A 26,380-nucleotide genomic window follows, 5' to 3' on the forward strand; every position below is an offset into this window, starting at 1 on the left:
AGAGAAGCAAAGAAAGATGAAGAAAACATGACATTCGCTTACTGAAAGCTTTAAGTCTCACAAATCCATTCATGTCCTCATAAGCCATGAAGAAACACACACGTTATAAAACAACAGTCTACTGCTAACATTGTAAACCTACACATGCTGTGTCCTCATAAACCATGACTAAACACACAGGATTGCTACACTGCATTTAGTCTAATTAAGAAACCGTCATTTTATCACTTAAAGGGATGGTTCACCCAAAAATGAACATTTACTTACTATGAATTACAGGATTACATCTTTTTAAAAGTATTTTGTTTTGTCTTTAACAGAACAAATAAAGAAACAAGTAAAGGGTAGGCAAATGAGGACACAATTGTACTGTTGGGTGAACTATCCCTTTAAGGAGTGTCAAAATAACATGACAAAAGAATAAACAAACCTCTGTAGAAGACAACTCTGTGTTGGTCAAAGTGACGGGCTCAGGGAGGTACTGAAAAAGAGAAGCAAAGATAAGATTTTTTTAACATTGTTAAATTACTTTAAGTCACGCATAACAAATCATGCCTTTATAAATCACGAAGAAACACACGTTACAATTGTCTACTGCTAGCACTATGTCAACCTACACATACTGTGTCCTCATAAACCATGAGTAAATACACAGATTTAATAAAACAACCTACTGCTAAGTCACATTTAATAGACATACTTGGTCCTCATAAACCATGACTAAACACACAGGACTGCTACACTGCATTTAGCAGAGATAGGAAACTGTCATTTTAGCACTTAAAGGGATGGTTCACCTAAAAATTAACATTTACTCACTATTAATTTACCCTCAAGTGTTCCAAACCTTTAAGGGTTTATTTCTTTTGTTAAAAACAAAACATACTTTGAAAAACGATGGAAACCTGTAACCATTGACTTTTATATTACTTGTTTTTTACTACTATGGAAGTCAATGGTTACAGGTTTCTATCTTATTTCAAAGTATCTTATTTGTTTTGTTAAACAGAAACAAGAAAACCATAAAGGTTTGGAACACTTGAGGGTAAACAAATAGTGAGTAAATGTTCATTTTTGGGTAAAACTATCCTTTCAAGAAGTACCAAAATAGCTTGACAAAAGAATTAACAAACCTCTGTAGAAGACAACTCTGTGTTTGCCAAAGCGACTGGCTTATGGAGGTGCTGAAAGAGAAAAGTAAAAAAAGATGAAGAAAACATGAGATTCGCTTACTGAAAGCTTTGTGTCGTTTAACCAATCATGTCCTCATAAACCATGAAGAAACACACACGTTATAAAACAATAGTCTACTGCTAACATTGCATTCTACATACAGTGTCCTCATAAACCATGACAAAACACACAGGACTGCTACATTGCATTTAGCAGAAATATGAAACTGTTATTTTAGCACTTAAAGGGATGATTCACCCAAAAATGAACATTTACTCACTAACAATTTACCCTCAAGGGTTCCAAACCTTTACATGTTTATTTCTTCTGATAAAAAACAAAAACAAGACATTTGGTGGAAGAAAATCTGCAATCATTGACTTCCATGGTAGAAAACAAAAAAAGATGGAAACCTGTAATCATTCACTTCCATATTATTTGTAAGTATTTTCTTTTGTCTTTAACAGAATAAATAACCCCAAAAAGGTTTGAGACAATTAAAGGGTGAGCAAATGATGACACAATTGTACTTTTTGGGAGAACTATCCCTTTAAAAAGTGTCAAAATAGTTTGACAAAATAATTAACAAACCTCTGTAGAAGACAACTCTGTGTTTGTCAAAGTGACGAGCTCATAGAGGTACTGAAAGAGAGAAACAAAGATAAAGAAAATGTAACATTTGTTTACTAACTGTTTGAAGTCTTGCATAACAAAAAATGCCCTCATAAACCATGAAGAAACACATGTTATAATAGTCTACTGGTAGCACCATGTAAACCTACACATACTGTGTCCTCATAAACCATGAGTAAACACAAATTTATTAAAACAATATCCTACTGCTAAGTCACATCTAATAGACATACTTGGTCCTCATAAACCCTGACTAAACACACAGGACTGCTACACTGCATTTAGCAGAAATAGGTAACTGTCATTTTAGCACTTAAAGGGATGATTTACACAAAAATTAACATTTACTCATTATTAATTTACCCTCAAGTGTTCCAAACCTTTAAGGGTTTCTTTTTTCTGTTAAACACAAAAGAAAATACTTTGAAAAACGATGGAAACCTGTAACCATTGACTTTCATATTATTTGTGTTTTCTATTATGTAAGTCAATGGTTACATGTTTCCATCTTTTTTCAACGTATCTCATTTGTTTTATTAAACAGAAAAAAAGAAACCCATAAAGGTTTGAAACACATGAGGGTAAATTAATAGTGAGTAAATGTTCATTTTTGGGTGAACCATGCCTTTAAGGAGTGTCAAAATAGCTTGACAAAAGAATTAACAAACCTCTGTAGAAAACAACTCTGTTTGTGTTTGTCCAAGCGACGGGCTCATGGAGGTACCGAAAGGGAGAAGCAAAGAAAGATGAAGAAAACATGATTCACTTACTGAAAGCTTCAAGTCTTGCATAACCAATCATGTCCTCATAAACTATGAGTAAACACACAGATTTAATAAAACAATAGCTTGCTGCTAACTCACATAAAATAGACATTCTTGGTCCTCATAAACCATGACTAAACACACAGGACTGCTATGTTGAATGTAGTAGAAATATGAAACTGTCATTTTAGCACTTAAAGGGATGATTCACACAAAAAATTATATTTACTTACTATTAATTTACCCTCAAGTGTTCCAAACCTTTAAGGGTTTATTACTTCTGTTAAACAACAAAAACAAGATATTTTGATGGAAGAAGAAAACCTGCAATCATTGACTTCCACAACAGAAAACACCAATAATATGGAAGTCTATGGTTACAGGTTTCCATATTTTTTCTAAGTATCTTCTTTTGTCTTTAACAGAAGAAATATTCCAATAAAGGTTTGAGACAAGTAAAGGGTGATCAAATAATGAGACAATTGCACTTTTTGGATGAACTATCCCTTTAAGGAGTGTCAAATTAGCATGACAAAATAATTAACAAACCTCTGAAGAAGACAACTCTGTTTGTGTTGGTTAAAGCCACAGGCTCATGGAGGCGCTGAAAGAGAGAAGCAAAGAAAGATGAAGAAAACATGACATTCACTTACTGAAAGCTTTAAGTCTCGCATAACAAACCATGTCCTCATAAACCATGAATAAACAGATTTAACAAAACAATAGCCTACTGCTAAGTCACATTCAGTAGACATACTTGGTCCCCATAAACCATGAGCAAACACACAGATATTAAAACAATAGCCTATTGCTAGGTCAGCAAACTTGACATTGTTTCTCTTGATATCTCAATATTGTAAGCTATACAAAAAGCTTTAAATATTAGTAATATTTGTTATTTCTCAAATGTGGTAAAAAACAATATTATTATAATATGTAGGCCTAGTAATGGTTAAAATGCTCAATTTTGCATAGATCTGGCATGTTAAACTTTAAATTGGTCTTTAATGCACAGGACAGAGATGACATCAGAATACAAATTCAAAATTCTGAAGATAAGTGTTAGATGTATGCTTGCACTCTCTTATGGTCCACATGCAAATAGATCATTTTCACTGGTATAATCAGGCATTTGTCATCATCAGATTTCATCTTGCATTATTTTCATCATTTAACAACAGTAGTTTATACTGCCACTGTGTAAACGTTTAATCTTACGCATAATACTCACCGTGTGAATAGAGGCTAATCTAAAGAAAAAACTTTGAATTGTTATTTTGCGATTCTCAATATAATAATGTATCGCTACACCCATATTAAATGTATTATTATATAAAAATAACTGCACAGATACAGGAACAATAAGAAAATATCTCTTCAGATCAACATTTAGAAGACAATTATATAGACAAACCTCTTTGAAGCTCACTCTGTTCAGAATTCAAAGATAATGGCTCATGAAGAGACTGAAAAACATAATCAAAACACAGAAATGAAAGCTAAAACAACTCAAGTGTGTGCTAAACAGACATTATTAAACATTATATTTAATACTACATACAGTTCAAAATATGCCAATTTTTAAAATGAAATCCAATATACCCTACCTTTGCTTTTTCATGTTTGTTACAGGAGAGGTCAACTCCTCCACATGACACACTCTAAAATTACAATTGTATGTTGTGATATCGTGCAGAACAATGTTTTAAAATTAAACACAAGGTACTTTTTTTATACAAGATTAAAATTGTAACTCTGCCAAATAAAAACAGTTCTGTCAACACATGAACACTGACTCCACAGAGTATGCATCACAAACTTTTCAGGACAAACAGTGAAAACTGATACAGAAGAAACTAAATCATTGAAAAAATTCATTATGTTGGTTTAATAGTGCACAAAAAGTACACTGTACAGGAAACTGGCCCAAAACAATTATCTAATACTTTACTATTTGATAGTGTCAGGCCCGGATTAAGAACTCAAGAGGTCTGTATTAAAAAAAATAAGAATAGAATAAATTTTTTTCAAAACGAATCTATTATATATTGCCCACATTTTTTAAATAAATTATATATATATATATATATATATATATATATATATATATAGTCTACAAAGATTTAACTTATTTTTTAAGCATTTAAAATTTATTAATAAAATTTGTGAAAATTGATAGTATAAGTACACTTGTTCAAGTTAACTGAAGCAGTACTAAAATATATATTTTAAAAGGTATTTATTACTATTCTCCACTGTGCTTTGCGAGAGCTCTTACTGAACAGCACATGTTCGATGACAGAGTGCCCAGGCACGAATGCAATGTGAGTGCAGGCCGTAGGGGGAAACGGAAGGGGGGAAAAGCATGCTTCAGCCTGGTTCATGGCAACTGTACAGTGCGAGTACGCCCTCAGACAAACGATGAATCCAGTCTGCACTGCCATTAGCATCCTCCGCCTAGTTAATGCTAGCTTGCACATAACATTACCATAACGTCTTCTATACCCTCATTCTCCTCATCATGGGTCTGTTTGAAGGAGTGAATACATGAAACATGCCTCAATAAAGATGCACCCTCTCCTCTTTTTCTCTTGTGATTGCCAAATCCACTTGTTCACTCATTTTGATCTACGGCAAATACTACACTACAGTCCGCTCAATTCAGTGCAGGTTATTTCAAAACTTACATGCACTTCACCAATTAGAGCACGCTGTTTAGTTAAAAAAAGTAAAGAAGCAAAGGAAAAAATCTGCATGCTTTTTATACATGGTGACATTTTCTGACAATTTAAATACAATGATAATAATAATATATGATATTGACTATTTGCTAAGAGGAAATGCCTAGTTTCTAAAAAAAATGTTTTTAAAGAGAGGGAGGCAACCTTTATTAAGGCATGTGCAACCTATTAAATGCTCTTCAACAGAGCCATGAGGTAGGAGAATATGGGTGAAGTAGCGCTAGTTGTGGCAAATGATAATCGACAGGCTAACCAGGGTTTGGGAAAGGGCGACTAATAGTGGTGTAACGGATCCAAAATCTGCAGTTCGGATCACTCTACGTTTTTTGAGTTATGGATCGGACCATTTTTTGGATCAGCAAAAAAGGGAGGAGACAATTTGCTTTCCATTTATACAAAAATGTTACTGCATAAAACATTGCTTTTAACAAACAGAATATAGAACCTGTAATTTAAATAAAAAATAAAAATCAGGAAATAACCAGCTAAAAAAAAAGTATTCAATATGAAATATGATCTTTGCTACTGTTGCTGATAATGCAAAATATATAGAAATCTTGTACAACATATATTTATCTTCAATTAATGATTCAACAATTCACACATAAAACTTCATGTTTCATTATACTGTAGATGTATTATATTTGAAAACCTATTCAATGACATAATTTTGATGTTTGTTTGTCGCCATCTGTTGGTTACACAATGTAGTTGCTTTCACCAGCATCTTGTTTCATTAAACAGTGATTTTATTCTTACCATAATGAATGCATTAATGCAGGCTAAACAAACAGTGACAAAAAAACACCTTAATAGCCAAAAGCATTTAGGTAGGTCCCACAACGTCATCATTATATTTTACAGGGAAGCCAAAATGCTTTCATTCATGCAATTTGAATGATACGGGAGGCGATCTTTCTGCGATTGTTATAAATGTTGGATTAACCTACAAGTTCAAAAAAAGTTATTAATCTACGAGTCACGCGCATTCCGAACCGTGGGTTGTGATCCGTATCGATCACGGATCAACAGTGATCCGTTACACCCCTAGTGACTAACATCACAAATAAATAAATACAAATGAATTCTATTAAGATGTTGCTAACATTTGAAAATAACTTTATTATATATTTAAAATAACTATTTAGAGAAATAAGATAAACATCATCAAAACACACGAGGCACTTGTGACTTTGTTTAACATTTGCATTATTTTATTTTATTTTTAAATGTTTCCTACCTATTAAAAATAAATGTATTTCCCATCTGATATGCAATGGGGAGAAAAATAATAAGAATAAGTTCAGCTGACGGTATATTAGAACTCGAGTTGATGATCAATCGCGTCAAAACATGTTGCTATGTGCATTACAAGTTACACCACTGGCGCTATTTAGTTATGTTGTCTCTGTCGGTCAGACATCACTTGTCTGACAAAATTTGTGTAAATGGCTTATTCCATCAATGTGTGTTATTAACCATTGGTTAATCAGGCCCTGGATAGTATACAATCTTTAATAGTTTTAACTTTTCACTAATATGGAAATCATTAATATTAGCATTTTTTAGACTCTTAAATTAAACATTAACATTTTAAAGTGTGGTTTTCAATTAGGACATTTCTTTTTATTATTATTATTATTATTTAAATGTTATTTGTTGACATTTATAATGTCATGTCATCAAATCATTCATGACTTAATTTTTTTGTGTTAAATTAAACTCCTTTTTGCATCTTAACATTTTATACACTATGCTTATAATGAAACATTAACTGGGGGTTACCTGCAGTAAGAAAAAACATGTACAAAACTTTGGTACCTTTGATGTCACTGATGTACCTCCACGTAAGCATGTCTTTATCCTTCCCCAACCTCACATGATGAGCAGCATCTTTCAAAGGATTTAATCCTCTGCTTTGACTCTTACCACCATTCATTCACTGTTAAAATATTATATAAGGTTAAACTTCACAGTTTATAATATCAATACAATACCACATATGCAAAGCAGTATTAATATATGTGACGTAAGTTAGTGTAAAATTCTCTAAAGAAGACCAAAACAGAACAAAATAGTAATATAGTTATCAAATTTCATAATACAGTTATCACATTTCAAACCATTTAACAAAATATAAGTTAGTAGTGCACTATTTTGACAATTTGATCAAATAAAGTTATTTAACTAGGGTTAGTTAACCTCTTTTCATAATAAAAGTTCATTTATTCAAATGTACAGTTTAACTGAACACAAGTTTATCACAAAAAAACATTAGAAAAAATAAAACCACACATTTACATTAGTAAATTCAAACATTTTGTTCAATCATGCTTAATAATTCAAGTTTAGTAAATTGTTTCTACGTCATATTTATGTTTAATATACCTTGTTACCATGTTATTTATACCATATTCGAATGGTCATTGCTTCTCACATAAAAGTATGTGTAGAAAAAAATCACAAATTACATAGTGCATCTATTATAACGTTACATCTCATGGAATCAGACGGCGAATTGTTTACCGCGGAGGAGTGAGCTCTGCCCGGTTCTGGGTTAAATCGACACCGGCGCTTCCAAGCCAGATACAGGCCGAGCGCGTGCTATTATTAGCAAATACACATTTTGAAGAACTAACTTACGTCTGATACTGCCATTACAAACACATATTTCTAACGTTTATTTGTTCTCATCTTCTGTTCCCAGTCACTAATTATTATTGTCTAAAACAGTACGCGCCGCATATAAATCTATAAATAAACTTGCTATTTTGAATAACAAGTGGAATAATACAGTACATATAATAATAAATAATGTACAAAGTATTAAAAACAAATGACTTACTTGTTTGATGTGAGTTTCACTGCTTGAAGCGCGACTGTCACGTCCACAGTCTTCATGAGGGACGTTTTCCCGCGATTGAATGTATGGCGCGAAATTGTGTAAGATTTGGCGCGAGTGTGTATAGAAGTGCAGTACCAAGTTCCGCCTACAGAGGCGCTGTTCAAAGATCACACATACACATCATGGTTTACAAGACCATATTTGTAAAGGTCATAAAAAGCACACCAAGTGTAATAATAACCAAATAACAATGTGAACTTTTGAAACAAGTCTTATAATTATCATTTAGGTCATTGTAATGAATAATCATAATTTAAACCATTTTTAATATCAACTTAAATTTTTAGTTTATGAGACCACCAAAAATGGTCTCATAAACTAAATGGTCTCATAATGCTGGTGGGTAAACCTGAAAATTGGTTCCATAAACCACATATGCCAACACACACACACACACACACACACACACACACACACACACACACAGCTGAAGCTCATCTTTCATTACCTGGGCTATAAAGAGAGCACTCACACTAACATTATTGCTGAGTCTTGTAAACTGAATTGGGAAAATTACGACGCGTTTTCCTTGCCTTGCCGGTTTGACCCTTGCCTTGTTTGTTTGTTTTACTGTTTATTCTTGTCTGCTACCTGTCTTCTGACCACTCGTCTGTTATTTGTTTATGACTCTGGACTATCTGCATATACCTGTTTGCCCCTGTGTTGACCGTTGCTTACCTGAACATTCTCAATAAACCTGCATTTGGATCTGTACCTCTCTTTTCAGCGTCCGCTTCAAATTACAGAAATAAACAGTGCTTCACGGTCTTAATGCTATTCAGGTACAGAAATTAAATAAGCAAATGTAAAATTACACTTTGGCCTTTATCACATTAATAACTTTATTAAAGTTACAAATTACGCAATTTCTTGTACCTTAATACTCTTCTGAAATTCTTACGGTCCTTAAAAACCCATGCAAATTATCAATTGTTTCTATTGTTACAACTCCTGTAAAACTATAATCCCTACTTAACATTGCAGATCTTGCGATGTGACTATTGCGAATGCACACATTGCAATATCAACGCTGAATCAATGGAACCTTTTCACAAGCATGTTATAACGCGTTTTTTAGCATCTTAAGTCCTTGCAATTATTTATTATTTAGATTTTTTTTTTTAAACGTATGAATATTTATATGTATGTAAGTATGTAGTATATCATCTTTGATTCAAATTACATGTACAAACCAATTACCGCTTGTGCGAGGCATTTCTAATGCAGAGTCTATGGGACAGGACAGTAAAATTGGCGTTATTCTCCCCTCTGGTTGCCTTCATCAATCTCACACAATTATTTTCCTTTTTCTGAAATATTTATAACATCATCATGGATATTTTATTTTATTATTTGATTGTAAAAAAATATATATTTGTTGTACTTTCCCATTTTCTATGTCCTGAGTTTTGTTGGTTTATTGACTGACCTGTTGGCTCTCCTGGTATGATGGTGGAGGGACGCTCTGTGTGGCCATCATGGTCAATGCTGGTGCTGGGGACACATGTTGCATCATGGGATAGCTTCACATGGAGACCCTGAAGCAAAGAAAACAGTGACATAAAATATTATTTAGAGTGAGTAAAATGTGGATCTTGGCAATATATCAGTGTTTGAAATGATATTTGAATGATGCAATAATATTTGTTAAAAATAACGTTTTCTTCAGATATAGATAATGTATAGTTACAAAATACAGTTTCAAAGCATTATTACTGGAACAATTCCAGGACCTACCACCAGGAGCTGCTGTCATTAAACTCAAAAGAAAATTGTCAAACAATGCTGGAGGAACTTAATGTGTTAAATAAAATGAAATTACATGAAATGAAATAAAATAAAATAAAATAAAATAAAATAGAATAGAATAGAATAAAATAAATAAATAAATAAATAAATAAATAAATAAATAAATAAATAAATAAATAAATAAAAATAAATAATAAAATAAAATAAAATAAAATAAAATATTTTTGGCCAGGTCATTAAATTTAGATTTTTTTTTTAAATATAGTGCCCACACAAAGGCTGATTTTAATTTAATCCTTGTGGATAACAAATCTATGAAAAAAAAAATAAAAATAAATAAAAATCAATACATGACATAAAAAAAATATTTTAAAAATAAAAATAAATAAATAAACAAACAAACAAATAAATAAATAAATAAATAAATAAATAAATAAATAAATAAATAAATAAATAAGTAAATAATGCTAACATGTTTAGGCTTATTTGATTTTTTTAAAATTTGCAATTGAAGCTATATGAACTATAAATGGGCTATAAATAAATAAATAAATAAGAAAAATGTTTTGAAGGATTAAGTCATAGCTAACAAAGTCTATTTTAAGCCTTTGAGGATTTGTAGGCTGCAAACCTTTTTAAATAAATTGTGAATGAAAAATAAAATAAAATAATGTCCACTTTATGAAAATCTTGTGCAAAAACTTAATTTACTGTGAGTGATTTATATATTCAAATATATAAAAGATAAAAATTGTCACCAGATCCAAGGTATTAGTAGCAGGATAATTGAGCAATCTAACAGACCACTGACAGTCCAGAAGCAACACAAATGTTGCAGTGTATCTGTCCAGAACACAAAATCAGGTGCAGGTAGTGTACATGATGAGTTAGTGTTTTTCTCAGGTAAACACATCAACCCCAACAGGCCAATCAGGGGCTCATTAGTTCTGTTGTCAGAAGCGTAATTGACACTGGACAGGGAAGGTGGACTCCGGGGATGGTGCACTATGGGACACCCCGGACAAAGATAATTGGCCCCCAGTCACCACACACAGACCCCTGAACCCCATTTTTGAGTCAGGTTATAGCAAGTATATGACAACAATCTTTACTCTTTCTTAACTTGACTGAGGTTTTTATTTGCACATATTTTGAAATTTCATAAGATTTTAAAATTGAGTTTTAGTTTGGTTTAATAAAACAATAAAGTGAATCTAATAAAAAAAATGAGTATAAAGGAAAATCAAAGTAAAGCAAAATGAAATGAAATGAAAAGAAAACAAAAATCGCCGTAAATGAAGCAAAACAAAAAAAAAAGAGAACAAAAGCACAAATATTCTTGATCGTTTTAAACAGATGTTTGAATTTTCAGAAAGACGGAAAGAAAGAAAAGTTATTTTCAAGTTGTAACTGAGCTACTGAGTCTATTACCATAAATAACTTTGAGTGTGGAATAGTGTCTCTCCTTATTGATTTTCCCATCTGTCAGAGAATTAGTGGCATCCAAACACAAGAGGACAGCCAGAAGTGTTACAAACTATTTTCTCTTAAATCAGGTTTTGGTTCAGTTATCATTACACAAATCACATTTGAGTTAATATATATATATATATATATATATATATATATATATATATATATATATATATATATATATATATATATATATATATATATATATATATATATATATATATATATATATATATATATTATTATTATTATTATTATTAGCCCCCCTGTTTATTTTTCCCCAAATTTCTATTTAATGGAGAGAAGATTTTTTAACACATTTCTAAACATAATAGTTTTAATAACTCATCTCTAATAACTGATTTATTTTATCTCTGCCATGATGACAGTGAACAACATTTTACTAGATTCAAGACACTTCTATGCAGCTTAAAATGACATTTAAAGGCTTAACTAAGTTAATTAGATTAACTAGGCAGATTAGGGTAATTAGGCAAGTTACTGTATAATGATGGCTTGTTCAGAAGACTATTGAAAAAAATATAGCTTACAGGGGCTAATATTTTTGATCCTAAAATGGGTTTTGAAAATTAAAAACTGCTTTTATTCTAGCCAAAAAAAAAAAAAAATATATATATATATATATATATATATATATATATATATATATATATATATATATATATATATATATATATATATATATATATATATATCATATTGTATATGAAAGGAAAGTTTTTTATTTGAATACTTATTTCCATACAGTTTTAGTATGTTTTAATGTCATTATATATATATATATATATATATATATATATATATATATATATATATATATATATATATATATATATATATATATATATATATATATATATAAAAACATTAAAACATACAAAAACTGTATGGAAATAAGTATTCAAATAAAAAACTGGCCTTTAGTAAAAAAATGAATAAAATTTACGAAAAAACGCAATAGAAAAATAATAAAACAAATATGTTTAAGGCACATAAAATTTCCCCCAAAAAAACCAACTAAATCTAAAAAAAGATATATATATTAAAGTTATCATTTTAGACAGTTTAACTGCCTGTTTTATTAAAATAAAATGTAATTTAATTAAATGCAATTTGCAATCAAAGCTATATGGACTCCAAAAAGGCAACTAAACTAAACTAAACTAAACTAAACTAAACTAAACTAAACTAATTTAAACGAAAACAAAACAAAACAAAACAAAACAAAACAAAACAAAACAAAACAAAACAAAACAAAACAAAACAATTAAGCTGATATTTGTTTTTAGGTTTTAATTGCAATTGAAGCTATGGACTACACATTTACAGGTTAAACAAAATAAAATAAACTTTTTTTTGTTTTTAGGTTTTTAATTGTAATTGAAGCTTTGTGGACTATAAAAATAAAATAAAATATTTTATAATAAATGAAAAAATAAAATATAATAAAACATAATAAGCAGGCTTATTTATTTTAGGCTTACTTTTATTTGCAATTAAAGCTATATGAACTACAAATATACAGATAAAAAAATAGAAAATTATTTAAAATAACTAGAGAGTTGTTCACCCTTTGGAATTATCACACTAAAGTCCATATACAATATGATATAAGTGTATTTACATATGTAAATATATAACACTAAAACAGCAAAGGAAATACTGACCATTTGAGTAGCCTAACACAAAAAAGACAGCATTTAAAACCATAATTAAACTCAATACATCTTTCTGTTCACTTTTCATTCCAGAACTTCATGAAAATTACACCCAAATCATTATAGTTATCATTTCCGACGGTTTGACCCCCCAAAACGCAGTCTTCAGTCCGCCATTGAGAGCCAAGCTTTTAAGCAGCAGATGTAAGCAGTTGCAAAGAATACTAAAAATACATAAGCAATCATATATAATTACTCTGATAGAACAGTACGATCACATCTGCCGAGTTACTGTGGGAGGAACCTCTGCTCCGTTTGGTAATTACACCAGACATAAATCACTCATTGAAAACGTGACCTATAAAGCTCTTTCCGTGCTTTAGTAATAGTCATTTTCTCTCTTGAGAACAGCTTGTTAGATCATAACTAGAGCTGGAAATCTTAAAGACACAAGCATTTATAAATAGCTGCATACACCTATGGAGGAAAAAAATAAATACTGTAAGAGACCATTTGAATATTATCAGATTATTTGTATTTACTGGATTTATTATGCATGGCTTTAAGTAAAATCTTTATATTTGTTTCATTATATAAACAATTGGTTCAAAATTTAAAAAAAAAAAAATTGTGACTTGTAACTTTTTCATAAAATGACAATCAGGATGAATAACAATATATTTTATTTGTTATTCCACAAAAATTCTGTGGTATTTCATGACAAAACTGCTTTAATTGACAATATAGATTTTTTTTTATTCTGTAAACTATTTATGGCATTTCTTTTGAATTTAAAACAGAATTGCTGTCATTTAAAGCCTTTGGTGAGCATACAATAACAAATACAGATGCAAAGTTTTCAGATATTATCGTTATTTGGTGGAATAAACCGGATTTTTTTCGCACCAGAATAATTTGCCATTTTCAGGAGAAAAACAACAACTTGGTTTTATCTTTTTCATAATGAAACGTAGTAATTTTATGCAATATTAAATGCTCTAAATGACAATATGTGTTCGAGTAAAACATAAATTGTGTTTTATTCTATGAGCTACTGATGACATTTATTCCTAATTTAAAGTAAATATGTTGTCATTTGAAGCCTTCGGTGAGCATGAAATAGCATATATATATATATATATATATATATATATATATATATATATATATATATATCAATCATTTTTAAACACCATTTTAGGGACAATATTATTAGCCCCTTTAAGCTATTTTTTTTTCTCGATAGTCTACAGAACAAACTATTATGTTTAGAAATGTGTTGAAAAAACAGAAATTGGGGAAAAAATAAACAAGCGGTCTAATAATTCAGCGGGGCTAATAATTCTGACTTCAACTGTATATATATATATATATATATATATATATATATATAAAATAACATTATATATTTATATAACTTTTTATTATGTTTTTTTATTTTATTTAATATAATAAAAATGAGCTATTTGTACTAAATTAAATGCTCTAAAGGATAATGTATTTATTGTATGAGCTACTGATGACATTTCTACTTAATTTAAAGTAAACGTGATTTAGGGCCTTTGTTGAGACTAAATTAAAAAATAAAGATGCTAAGTTTTCAGATATTATCATTATTTGTTAGAATAAACCCAGATTTTTTGTCACAATTTATTTTTATTATTTTGACTAATTGCCATTATTTACATACAGTAAACAACTACTGATGACATTTCTTCCTAACTGAAATTAAAAATGTTGTCATTTGGAGCCTTTGCTGAGCATAAAATGAAAAATAGACATGCCAAAACGTGCTTTGGTTCAGTTTACTGGCCGTTTACTGTCAAAAGGCGTACCAAACCGAACCGTACCCTACCACTTTTTGGTCACCCCTTTGCAAAGGGTACAAAAGGGTACCAAAAGGTGGAGCTAGAAGTGCAGCTGAATGCTATTCGTTTACAGAGATAAGTCATTTGCTCGCGCAACAAGCAGAATGAAAACAAAAGAACTGCCATATTTTAAATACACAGCCGAGAGATTACACCATAATATATACATATAATAATGAGCCATGTTCAACCTGAGCTCAAACAAACCTTTTTGTTGTCTTGATGAACAGCCAGAAAGCCAAGAAGAAGAGCAGATTCTACCCTGTGCCCTGAAGTTTTTTACGAGCTAGTCTTTAGCGTGAGCGGTTTCACTTTCTTGCTTGCGCTTGTGCTCGCATCTGCGTATATATTTGAAATAACAAACTTCTTGAGCTGATGATTATAACGTGCGCTTGATTATTGACGTGCTTTTGAAACCCGGTGCTTTCACAAACTGACAAGCGCGAGAGTGAAGCATGAAAAACAAAGGAGAAGTCGGAAAAAACAAAGGAGCAAATTATTCTTTTAGCAAATGTGAACAAACTGCCATGTTTAACTATTATTAGTACTCTTTGGACTGTTATGAACTCGGAATGATGGAATTGCTCTCTAACAAGAGGTTACATGTGCTGCTAAAGATTAAAGACACAGATGAGATGTTTGCACTGACTGTGGGCTACACGTTGTGTTTTTTTTTTTTTAACCCAAATAAGACCTAAATGTGTGCTGTGTGTAGTTTTTCTGTAATTGGGAACATATTGTAAAGGTCTGGATGTGTTCATATATGCTGCATTTATTTATTTATTTTACATAATTGCAGACGTTACAGTAGGCTATTTCGCACTGTCATTGATCTGCAGTTACAATGAAATTATGTTTATAGAAAAGTTAATAATAATAATAAACATTTATACACAAGTATTTATGTGTATAAAGCATCTGTTTTGTGAGAAGTGCTTCTCATATGATATGGAACAACCCGTACAGCTTTACGGTAGACATTTGCTCGAGCGAAAATTACGTCGCTTGAAACTGTCGTACACCACACCCACCAAAAGAGTACCATTGCTCCCCTTTTAGCAGTGGAAACACAGGCCTGATAAAGGTGACCCACACCGTACTGTACCACACAGTGGAAACGGGCTAATATATTGTAAAAAGGGGCATAATAGGTCCACTTTAAAGCTTCTTTACATAAAAAGTGTCATGCTTGTTTATGTTAATTTTTAGACAACACAAAAAAGCAATTTTTTAACTTTAAAAAGTGGACAAACCCAGATTTTCAATCATGGTCAATGCAAAAAAAAAAAAAAAAAAGTACACTATTATTATATGACATTTGGAAGAAACATTATCCCACCCTTAAAAAATAAAACAAACATCAACATTTCTCTCAATCACATCCCTAAATCCAGAGAAAAGGTTTTTTGAAAGTACCACAGCTGTACAGTGTATGCGCAAATCACAACAAAGTCTACATGCGAGAAGACATTCTGTGTGGAAAATCAAGTAGAAAAGCACACAAGCCAAGTCTGTGAGACGGCGGACAGGATGTAACCTTGCTCAGACGCAGACAGACAACAGTTCGAGCGGCAAAACAGGAAAGATCTTTTTTTCCCCGACTCGCAGCTCATCTTCAGGTTGGCAGGAGTGTGTGGAAAACGGTCGAAGGGGCCAAGACAAACCAAGCAGCTATTTTAAGGAGATCACACACACACACACACTGGGACTGAGACTGGGGTTTGGGTTATCATGATCATAAATGGCATCAGCACCTTTGCACTCGGACCGTTTCATGTTGGAAACGTGAGGAATTTTCCAAGCACAAATTAGATTCTGGCTTGGCGTTGCATATTTTATGAAGCTCGTCCAAATCATACAAATTGAGAACGTTGCGTGTGTGATTTGTATACTGATTACACACCGCGTCTGTGTTCTCATTCCAAGTGCTATCAGCCGAAAGGCATCTTCACTGTTATCGCGCCTCATTTTAATTGCAAATTTTGTGAGCGAGTTGGTAATTAAATGGAAAATTGCACATTAATTGATGAGACTAAAGATAAAGCAATTCCAATTATTGCGCGGTATTTTAAGGGGGTCTCTCAGGTCTTTGGTCCCTGGAGTGGCGCCGGTACCCAACGCAGCATCATAATAACAATGCATACACACCGGGTAACAGCTCTATCCTCCAACCGGTGTTTACAGACATGGACACACACACACTCACACACGCGCGTCTTTATAATGAGCAAAGAAACCTCGCAGGTCTCTGTGGGCGAAGGGCAGGCAATGATTAAGGCTTCCGGCTTGCTCTTTTAAAACACATCATCATCATCACGCCGTCTGACTTCACATTCCAGCTATTGATTTCTGCACATCGGTCGATACTAAACAAATCGATCTGTTCATTGATATACAGTTGGAAATTCTTGTTCCGTCATGCATTGGAAGGGCTAAAGAGTTGTACATATACAGTTTGGACAGTTGTGGAATTTTTGTGTTAAGTAAGGAAAGATATACAGTGGAATAATAATAAAAAAAAGTTGGCAGGATGGTAATGAAATATTTTGGTCAATGTTTTATTTTATTTTTTTGCCAAAAGTGATAATAGGAAATATGTAAAACTGTAACTTGAATGTAAAACATTGTAAAAAAAAGAAAATTAAAATCAGTGGGGGTAAAAAAAGTAAAATAGAAAGAAAGAAAATAAAAAAGATGAATAAATTGCAAAAGTAAAATGTAAAACTAAAATTGTTTTTATTTTTGAAAGAAACAAACAAATAAATAGGCAAACAAAAAGAAAGAGTAAATTAATATGTGACAGGGAAAAAAATGGCAAAAGCAAAAATAGGAAATTGTAAAAGTAAAATAAAGAAATGTAGGTCACACTTTGTTTTGATGGTCTGTTTGTTGAATTTTAGCTACAATTCATCTGTTAGACTGTTAGGTTGGGGTTAAGGTAACTTTATTATAGTCAGTTAAATGTCTGTCGAAGGAGGAGTATCAACAGATATTAAGCAGACAGTCTACCAATACTCAAAAGGACCATTAAAATAAAGTGTTACCAAAATTAAAAAAATTTAAAATAAATAATAAATAAACCTTTACAAACCCCTTAGTGAAAATATATAGTAGTAAAATTAAATTAAAAGACCACTAAGAAGACTACTACATACATGTATATATATATATATATATATATATATATATATATATATATATATATATATATATATATATATATATATATATATATATATATATATATATATATATATATATATATATACACACACACACACACATACACAGTATATAGGGTGTAACGATACACGTATTCGTATTGAACCGCTGGGTACGAGACTTTCGGTTCGGTACGCATTACAAACCGAACGATATGATTTAGACTAACATCTGAGAAGATAAGAGGGAATAAGTACAAAATACAAAATATAATGTTTTCAGTGCAACAAAGCTCAGCATGGCATCCCAAATGACGTGGCAGACAACATGCTGCCTTCCCCACTGTCATGTTAAACAGCAGACCATCGCTTTTGAACTCAGAATATTCTTGAGGATTAGCACATTTATAAAGAGTGATTTCACATGAAGTAATGTATTAAAGCAGGGGTAGGGCACCTATAGCTCGAGAGCCACATGTGACTCTTTGACCAAAAATATGTGGCTCTCCAGCCCTCTCTCTTAAAATAATATTTCAATTTTTTTAAAATATAACTGCTACTTAGTGAAAATACAATTACAATTCCCTTTATATTGTATTTTCTACAGCAAAATGAATAAGAACTCACAACAACAATAAAAGGCAAGATAAATTCATTTACAATTCATTTATATACATTTCTATGTTAACTACATACAGTAATTCAAACAATTATGAGTGGCGATGGCAAAAAGAAAAAAAATCTGTAAATTGTCTTTTCTTCATTCATTGTGATGCATCATATTTGTTAATTTTTGAGTTGTGCATGGACATAAATAAAGGTTTTGTGTCTAAATAAATAAAGTTTTTGTAATATACACACACCTCATATGGCTCTTTAAAAAATGCATTTGATAAAAAAAAATCTGAAATGGCTCTTTGCTAAAAAAAAAACAAAAAAAAAAAAAGAACCCTAAATTAAAGGAGAGTAGAAAGCAGAGTTAAAATTACTTTAAAAAATGTCCAAAATAATTAAAATATACACTGAAAAAAAAGATTAATTTGATCTAATTTTTTTAAATCAAGTGATTGCAAACAATTTATATGGACTGAATTTGAACAAATTAAGTTGAACATTACAAAATTAAACTTGTTTGTTTAAATTTAGCCCATATACATAAATTGTTTGCAACAATTAGCCTTAAAAATTGTGTAAATCCAATTCAATGTAGCTATTTAAATCAATTAATCAACAAATCACTCAATAAATGAAATTAAAATCATTTTACAATTAAAAATGCATCACCACTAAATAAAAAAAATAAAATCTGCTTTTAAAATAGCAACACTTGCATACAACACAAGTAATTGTCATATAAATGGGCTGAAGTTTTAAAATTACAGTGTTTAAATGTGCAATTGTACGTCAGCTATACAATGCAGCAAGCTGTAACTTGATGGCTGGAGCTCATAATTACAGCGAGCAGACAGAGCTTTTTAAAGGCTGGGGAAATGGAAAGTAAAGTGGGGATGTATTGAACATGTCTGCTGTGTGTCTGGGAAAGAGGTGCGCTCGAATGCTAGTCCTCTTCCCATCGACAGCGCTCCTCCAGACCCTCACCCTCAATCGTTTTTCTGTTTGATCACAGTCGATAATTAACAGCCACCTGATGGAGAGATGAGGCTAATAGAACAATGTCAGAGAGCTTGTTTAGTGATGACTAAACCTGCATGCTAATTCGGAAAAAACTATATACTTCGGTGATGATGGGAAACGTTGTTTTGGGAACATACTGCTGTGTAGCGTTAGCATCTAGATGTGTTAAGGACTTAAAGAAGCCACAGAATGAAACTCTGGATATACCAAAGCATAGCTGAATCATTTCATTTAGTACATGGACATAAAGTCAGCCTCAAACATTGCTGTTTCCTCATGTAAATTCAGTGAGTGCAAAATCATGGTGAAAAACAGGCCAATCAGAACAAACCACTGACTGTGATGATCCACACTGGATCATTAATTAGATGGCCCCTGCCTGCAATTGGTTGTCCACAATGTAGCCTAGTGAAATACCAACAATGTTAAGCTGCAATTAAAAATACTATGTATGTGGGACACTTATTTTGAAAACGAGAGAAGCAGTTTAGTAAAGCCGTCAGCAACCACAGAGGGTTTACAGCTTGTCAGAAAGCAAAATGTGAAAAATAGAAATTATAAATGTATTCAGCACCACCCTGAATGAGCATAGGGTCTAGTTTAATGTATATTGTATTAGTTGTGAAAATAGCGGCAATTTATTGTACGAGCCAAAAAACACATGTAAACTGCTAAGTACAAGTGTTTATTGCACGTGTATGCATCATGTCATATAACTTAGCTCTTATGCTGTGTTCACATCAGACATGGTTGAAACGTCAAGCGCGGGTGATTTACATGTTAAGTCAATGCAAAGATTCGAATAGATATCCTGCGGCGCAATACGCGTGAATGAGGCTGCACGAATGAAACGATTTGCATAAATAAAGCGGCACGAGTTGAGCATTTTGCATGATTGACGCACTTAACGCACTTCGCGCAAATCGCTTGAGTTGGAAACTTCAGTGGACATTCGCGCTGCGCTAACCAATCAGGAGTTTGCTCTTGTAGGGGCGTAATTATGACGTAGCACCTGTTGTTGGTGTCTCAAGGGAAAATCCTATGCCGACACCAGACAACAGCTTATCAAACTGGGCTCGGCTCAGTCTAAAGCACCGCTGAAAGCTTCCATCCTCCAGGTATAGTTTCTGGAGGAGTTGATGAACTCACAGAGCTGGGTGCACCTCTGAAGGGATCTAGTGGACTCAGGCGCGGCTCCAAAAGCATCAACGATGTTTATCAGCCTTCCTAAAGCACATAATCACATCTATTCTCTCAATAAAAGACAGAAGCCCTGCCCATGATGTGAATTTGCGTCTATTGTGAATGGAATTTGAGGCATGATTGAAACGGATTTGGTGTGCGAATGAAGCCAGTAAACACAAATTGTTTATTTACGAACAAATAGCACGACTTATTCACGCGTTCCACGTCTGGTGTGAATAGCATTACATGGATTTCTCTTGAGTAAAAGGATGTCAATGCCAAATGTCAATGCCTGTGTTTTCTTATCTCTTTTGGTCCCTTTTATCAAGTATAATTATTTCAACCACAACTCAAATATTTCACTCACTACTTTATATGTCATTCACTATATATATTTCCCTCAATACTTCTAGTTAAAATAGACCTCTCCATCACTTCAGCTGAAAAGAAGGCATCCACTTAATTTGTTAGAACATACTGTGACAAATGTGGTGCCAGAGCAGAGCTCAATAATGTTCATGATTCTAAATATGTTCAATATATGGTCAAAACCACAATTTCTATTCTAGGGGAAGTTTCTGGGGTAATAAATGAGCCGTTTTCAGACTTTTTAACTTACCAAAGCTACATATCTACTATGTAGATATCAGAGAACAATTCAACATATTGAATCAATGCACAACATGGCATATTTAAACTTCAGATTATGCCTGTATTAACTTTTTTTTACTGTAGTAGTTCATGAATTAACTTCATGGTATAGGGTTATGGCACAAAATATAATTTCATCTTTGTTAGACATTTATATGTTTTAAAAATAATTAGCTAAAATGGAAGTTTTCAGTTTTGAGGAACTTCATTTATTTATTTATTTATTTATTTATTTATTTATTTTGTATTTTTTTAACTTACTAATATAGATATCTAATGCCATTGTACTTCTTGCAAATCAGAGTGTATGTTTTGTAACTATTAGGGTTGGGCAATGTCGACCAATTTGGCATCGAACAATGTGTAATGATTAATAAACTCACAACTAATTAATTATTTGTAGCCTACCCTTTCAACTACCTGACCCGCATAATCTTTGATTTACCCAAAAACAAATCATAAATAAATAAAGATTACAATAAATAAATAAAGTTACAAATTACCACCCGTCAATCACTTTTTTTGCGGGACTCTGTTATGAATATGCGGGATGATTTGTGTCGTTATAATGGCATCAACAAACTTTGTGGGTAAAAATGGTGCACAGCCAACAGGAACCAACCAACAAAGAAGCTGTGACATGTTACCTAATAGATTCAAAAGACTGAAGAGTCGTTAGATAGAGACAAGATTAATTAAATATCACATTTAACAATTATAGTGAGATGCCATCCAGCGCTGATAAACTGTCCAACGTGCTCTGCTCTCTGGGGTTTGTTGGGTTGACCCAACCCCAGTAACTATGACATTTTTTCCCTATATATTAATATAATAACTTTATTAATCTCAAAATCTCACACTTTTCTAACAATTTCAGATTTATGGCAAATCAAAATAACATCTTGTAAGAGAAAACTGACCTTAAGTTTGAAGAAATATATATTTGCTCTCAACTTTGAGTTGACCTCTAAAGTTTTAAATCTTAATTCAATTTCTCACAACTGCAAGTTTAACGGTGTATTCAAAATTCCAAAGTGGCTTCAGGCCAAACATCTGCTGCTCCTCATGCTATCAACTACAAACAAATGACAAAGAATTGCCATGTATTGAATGTCTCCATCCAGGATATACGCATCCCTGTGCACAGAGCTGCAGGATCAAAGACGTGTGTGCGGGCATTGACTTCCTCTTAGTCAGAAACATCCTCAGCGTGCGAACCAGTGTCCAGAAAGAGCAGCAGGTTTTCCCTTTTAAGCAGAAACAGGTGAGCTCTGAAGAACAGGAGGAAGTGGTTGGTGGTTTATAGACCCCATTCATCATCATTCACATGCGTCTCACAGCGAGCCCTCACATCTGGGAAGAGGGTGTTTTATATATCTGTTTACCAGGCAAGCTGGCAGACTGAAGAAACAACAGACCTTCACTTTCTCTTGAGACACTTACAACGTGGCACAGCGCTGGACGTTGTTTCGGAAACTCAAGACAACTGCATAAATTGCTTTATTTATAGATGAATTGTGTTTCTGTGCTAGTAACTAAATTTACAGGGCTTCAGCACACTGCACTGAATGTTTACACACTGTTAACATTTTTTGTAAATTACCCAGTATTTAACTGTAATATGAACTGTACTTTACTGTAGGACAGTTATGCAGTATGTTCAGTGATGTAATGTAACAAATTATGAATACTCTAATTACTGTAATGGAGTTCAGTGGAGTTTTCTCAAGAATTGTAATTTACCAAGTAGTTTTAAAAATCTGTACTTTTACTTTCCCTTGAGTACATTTTTAGTGCTGAATCGGCACTTTTAATCCACTATTTTCTTTTAACCTGCAGCCATTACTTTATTTCTTTCTCGTCTATGGTGATTGGCAAAAGCAGAAAAATCAGTCCTGCGATTCCTGTCCAATCAAATCACACATAAAAAGTAAATCACATTATACTGAACTACCTGGGCGCTTTATAAATGCAGCAAACAATTTTGAAGCCATTAAAAATGTCCAAGGAGATGTCCAAAATCTTTATACGCAATGACCCAACTGTTCATAGACTGCACATTAGAGATCTGCGCAGGACTAAAGTTTAAATCCCACTCCCGCCCGCTCCCGCCAGGTTTTAGCCCAAACCCGATCGCTCCTGCTTATATTCGGCCCGTTTTCTACTCGCTGCGCCCGTTCTTGCTAACGAGTGGGGGGAGGACAAAACCGAAAACCACCCAGCTCTACAGAGTCCAGACAGCCTATAACAAGCTGTCTGTATAAACACACACAAACACACACAGTGTACAGAAGCGGGAATGCACACCTCAACTGCACATCACTGATGAGAAATTGAAGGATGTGGACTGTATGATGACTGAAATCACAAAACAGCCTTAAACAATCACTAAATAGAACGAATGAAGATTGGAAGGTAGGACCAAAAGAAGGAAGGAAGGAGCAAACTAATGAAGCAAGTAAGGGCCCAATAGAATAAAGGTAAGGTTCAAGGAAAGACTGAACAAACTAAGGAAGGAAAGAAGGAATGAACGAATGAGCAAACGAATGAATGAACAAAGAACCGAATTAAAGAAGAAACAAAAGAATGAATGAACGAGTGAACGAAGGAATGAACAAATGAATGAAGGAATGTACAAACAAACGAATGAATAAAGGACTGACAGAACAAAAAAAACAATGGAAGGAAGGAACAAATATAGGAAGATCACTAAATGCACTACAGAATGTTACGTTTACACATCCCTGCATAAACTGCATGTAAACACATCAACTTTCCACAGTACAATACTCACCACTCACTACTCTTCAGCACTTTTAAAAGGACTAGTTTTTACTCATCTTTGGGCAAATAATGGTACTTTTACTTGAGTATGATTTTTCAGTACTCTGTCCACCACTGAATATGTTACTGTATTTTTAAGTTACATTGTGAAAATTACTCTATATTTTACAGTTAGGATACACAATACTGTAAATATGTATACAGACAGATAAATGGCATGTTAAATGTAAATACAGTATTTTAGCTGTAATTGATTTACAGTAAGTTATGTAAGAACTTCTGCAGTTACTGTAGACTCTACAGCAAATCGTTAACAGTGTAGTTATAAAGATGAGCAGGTTTTACTTAATTTGATAACTTCTCAAAGAACTATATTTATATCTTTAAGTTAAAGATATATATTTTTAAGTTAAAGCTTGGATTGATGTTATTCCCGTTTTAAGGTAAACCATGGTACATTTACTGACTATTACCATTCAAATTTTTTTTTCAGGAGGTTCAGGAGGTACACCTTTCAACTAATATTATACGTATCAGTATCATTATTGGTGTACCGCAAAACGCACCAGCTCTCTATGGGATTCCACATAAATTTACCACAAATTTTGTAAATCCACTGATGCCTTTGATTCACGTCTTAATAAGAACCCCACAGCGTTCGGTTTCTACCCACTACTTTACAGACAATCCCCAGTCTATAATATTTTAAATCTTCCTACCTTTCTTTTTGTTGATTGACGGTGTCACCAGTAAACAAATGCCATGCGTCCTCCACCAAACTGTAGTGATGGTATACAGTTTTTTTATTATCATTAAAACTCAAGGTAAATTCTGTAAAATTGTGAACAGCTGTTATGTAAATGTGTGATTAAATAGAAAGTTAATACATTTTACTTATATTGTTAAAGTATGTTGTATGCCTTTTATTTAGTGTTTGAGAATTCTGAACTGAATCTTGACTTCACAAAATTAAATTGCAAAATCAAATAGCAATATTCATTCATTTTCCTTTCGCTTAGTCCCTTTATTTATCAGGGCTCGCCACAGCGGAATGAACCGCCAACTTATTTAGCATATGTTTTACCCAGCGGATGCCCTTCCAGCTGCAACTCAGTTCCGGGAAACACCCATACACTCTCACATTCACACACATACACTACAGCAATAATCAATTCACCTGCACCGCATGTCTTTGAACTGTGATACATCCTGAGAATAGGGTATAAGCACAGCTAGAGTTTCTTCCCATACCGATAAACTTCTGGTGAACGATTAATGTGACTTTTTTCAATTTTATACGTTTTTTTTTACAGCATGGAAGTTGTAATGTAATTAAAATATACTCAGTTAAATGGACTTCAGCGTTCATTTAGTTGTTCAAGAGTAAAACGAGCTTTTTACACCCATGCACCATCAGGATCAGCAGGCTAGCACGGAGACTCCATTGAACATATTTGGGTAAAACAAATGTTCATATTTTAAAGACATTGCACAGAATAATGTAATTCAATGCAGTGCTTCTTGTACATTCTGAGACCCACATTATAGCTTTTATCAATCAGGCAGTAAAGATTGATGATTTTTAAAGAAAACAGACCTTAAACACGCCAATTTTGTAACAGCGTACAGTTCACCAGACGCGTTTGACCCAGGTTACTGAAAAATTAAAAGTCCTGCATACTTCCGCACATACCCTATTACTTTTGTGTAGTTTTCTTTGCATCTCAAGCAAGGGAGGAGAAGTTTTTACCCATCTAAATGACTTTAAACTGAATGATTAGTATGACTTCACAGTAAAAAAAACTTGATGGTAAACTCCAGCACTGCTCTCTGTGCCTAACCTGAGGGATTGTTGATCCTCAAAGCGAGTGCCAAAAAGTGTATCTGATTGTGATTTTCCTGGCTCCTTTTCTATGTATCCTGTGCGGAAGTTTGTCAGTCACAGATGCTGCGGGGAATGCAATGAATAATTTTAAACA

At 32.7% G+C, this 26,380-nt stretch overlaps 1 protein-coding gene across 2 annotated transcripts in view; it reads right to left on the reverse strand.

Annotated features, from left to right (window-relative positions):
- The window catches only part of pknox2 (pbx/knotted 1 homeobox 2), a 218,893-nt gene that overhangs the window by 92,643 nt on the left and 99,870 nt on the right, over window positions 1–26,380 (reverse strand). For both annotated transcript variants that reach the window (XM_009305360.5, NM_153654.2), the window contains 1 exon segment: window positions 9,646–9,754. In XM_009305360.5, coding sequence (XP_009303635.3) covers window positions 9,646–9,732 — 87 coding nt within the window. In that variant the 5' untranslated portion in view covers window positions 9,733–9,754.

This window comes from Danio rerio, chromosome 10, assembly GCF_049306965.1.
Source record: "Danio rerio strain Tuebingen ecotype United States chromosome 10, GRCz12tu, whole genome shotgun sequence".
NCBI lineage: Eukaryota > Metazoa > Chordata > Actinopteri > Cypriniformes > Danionidae > Danio > Danio rerio.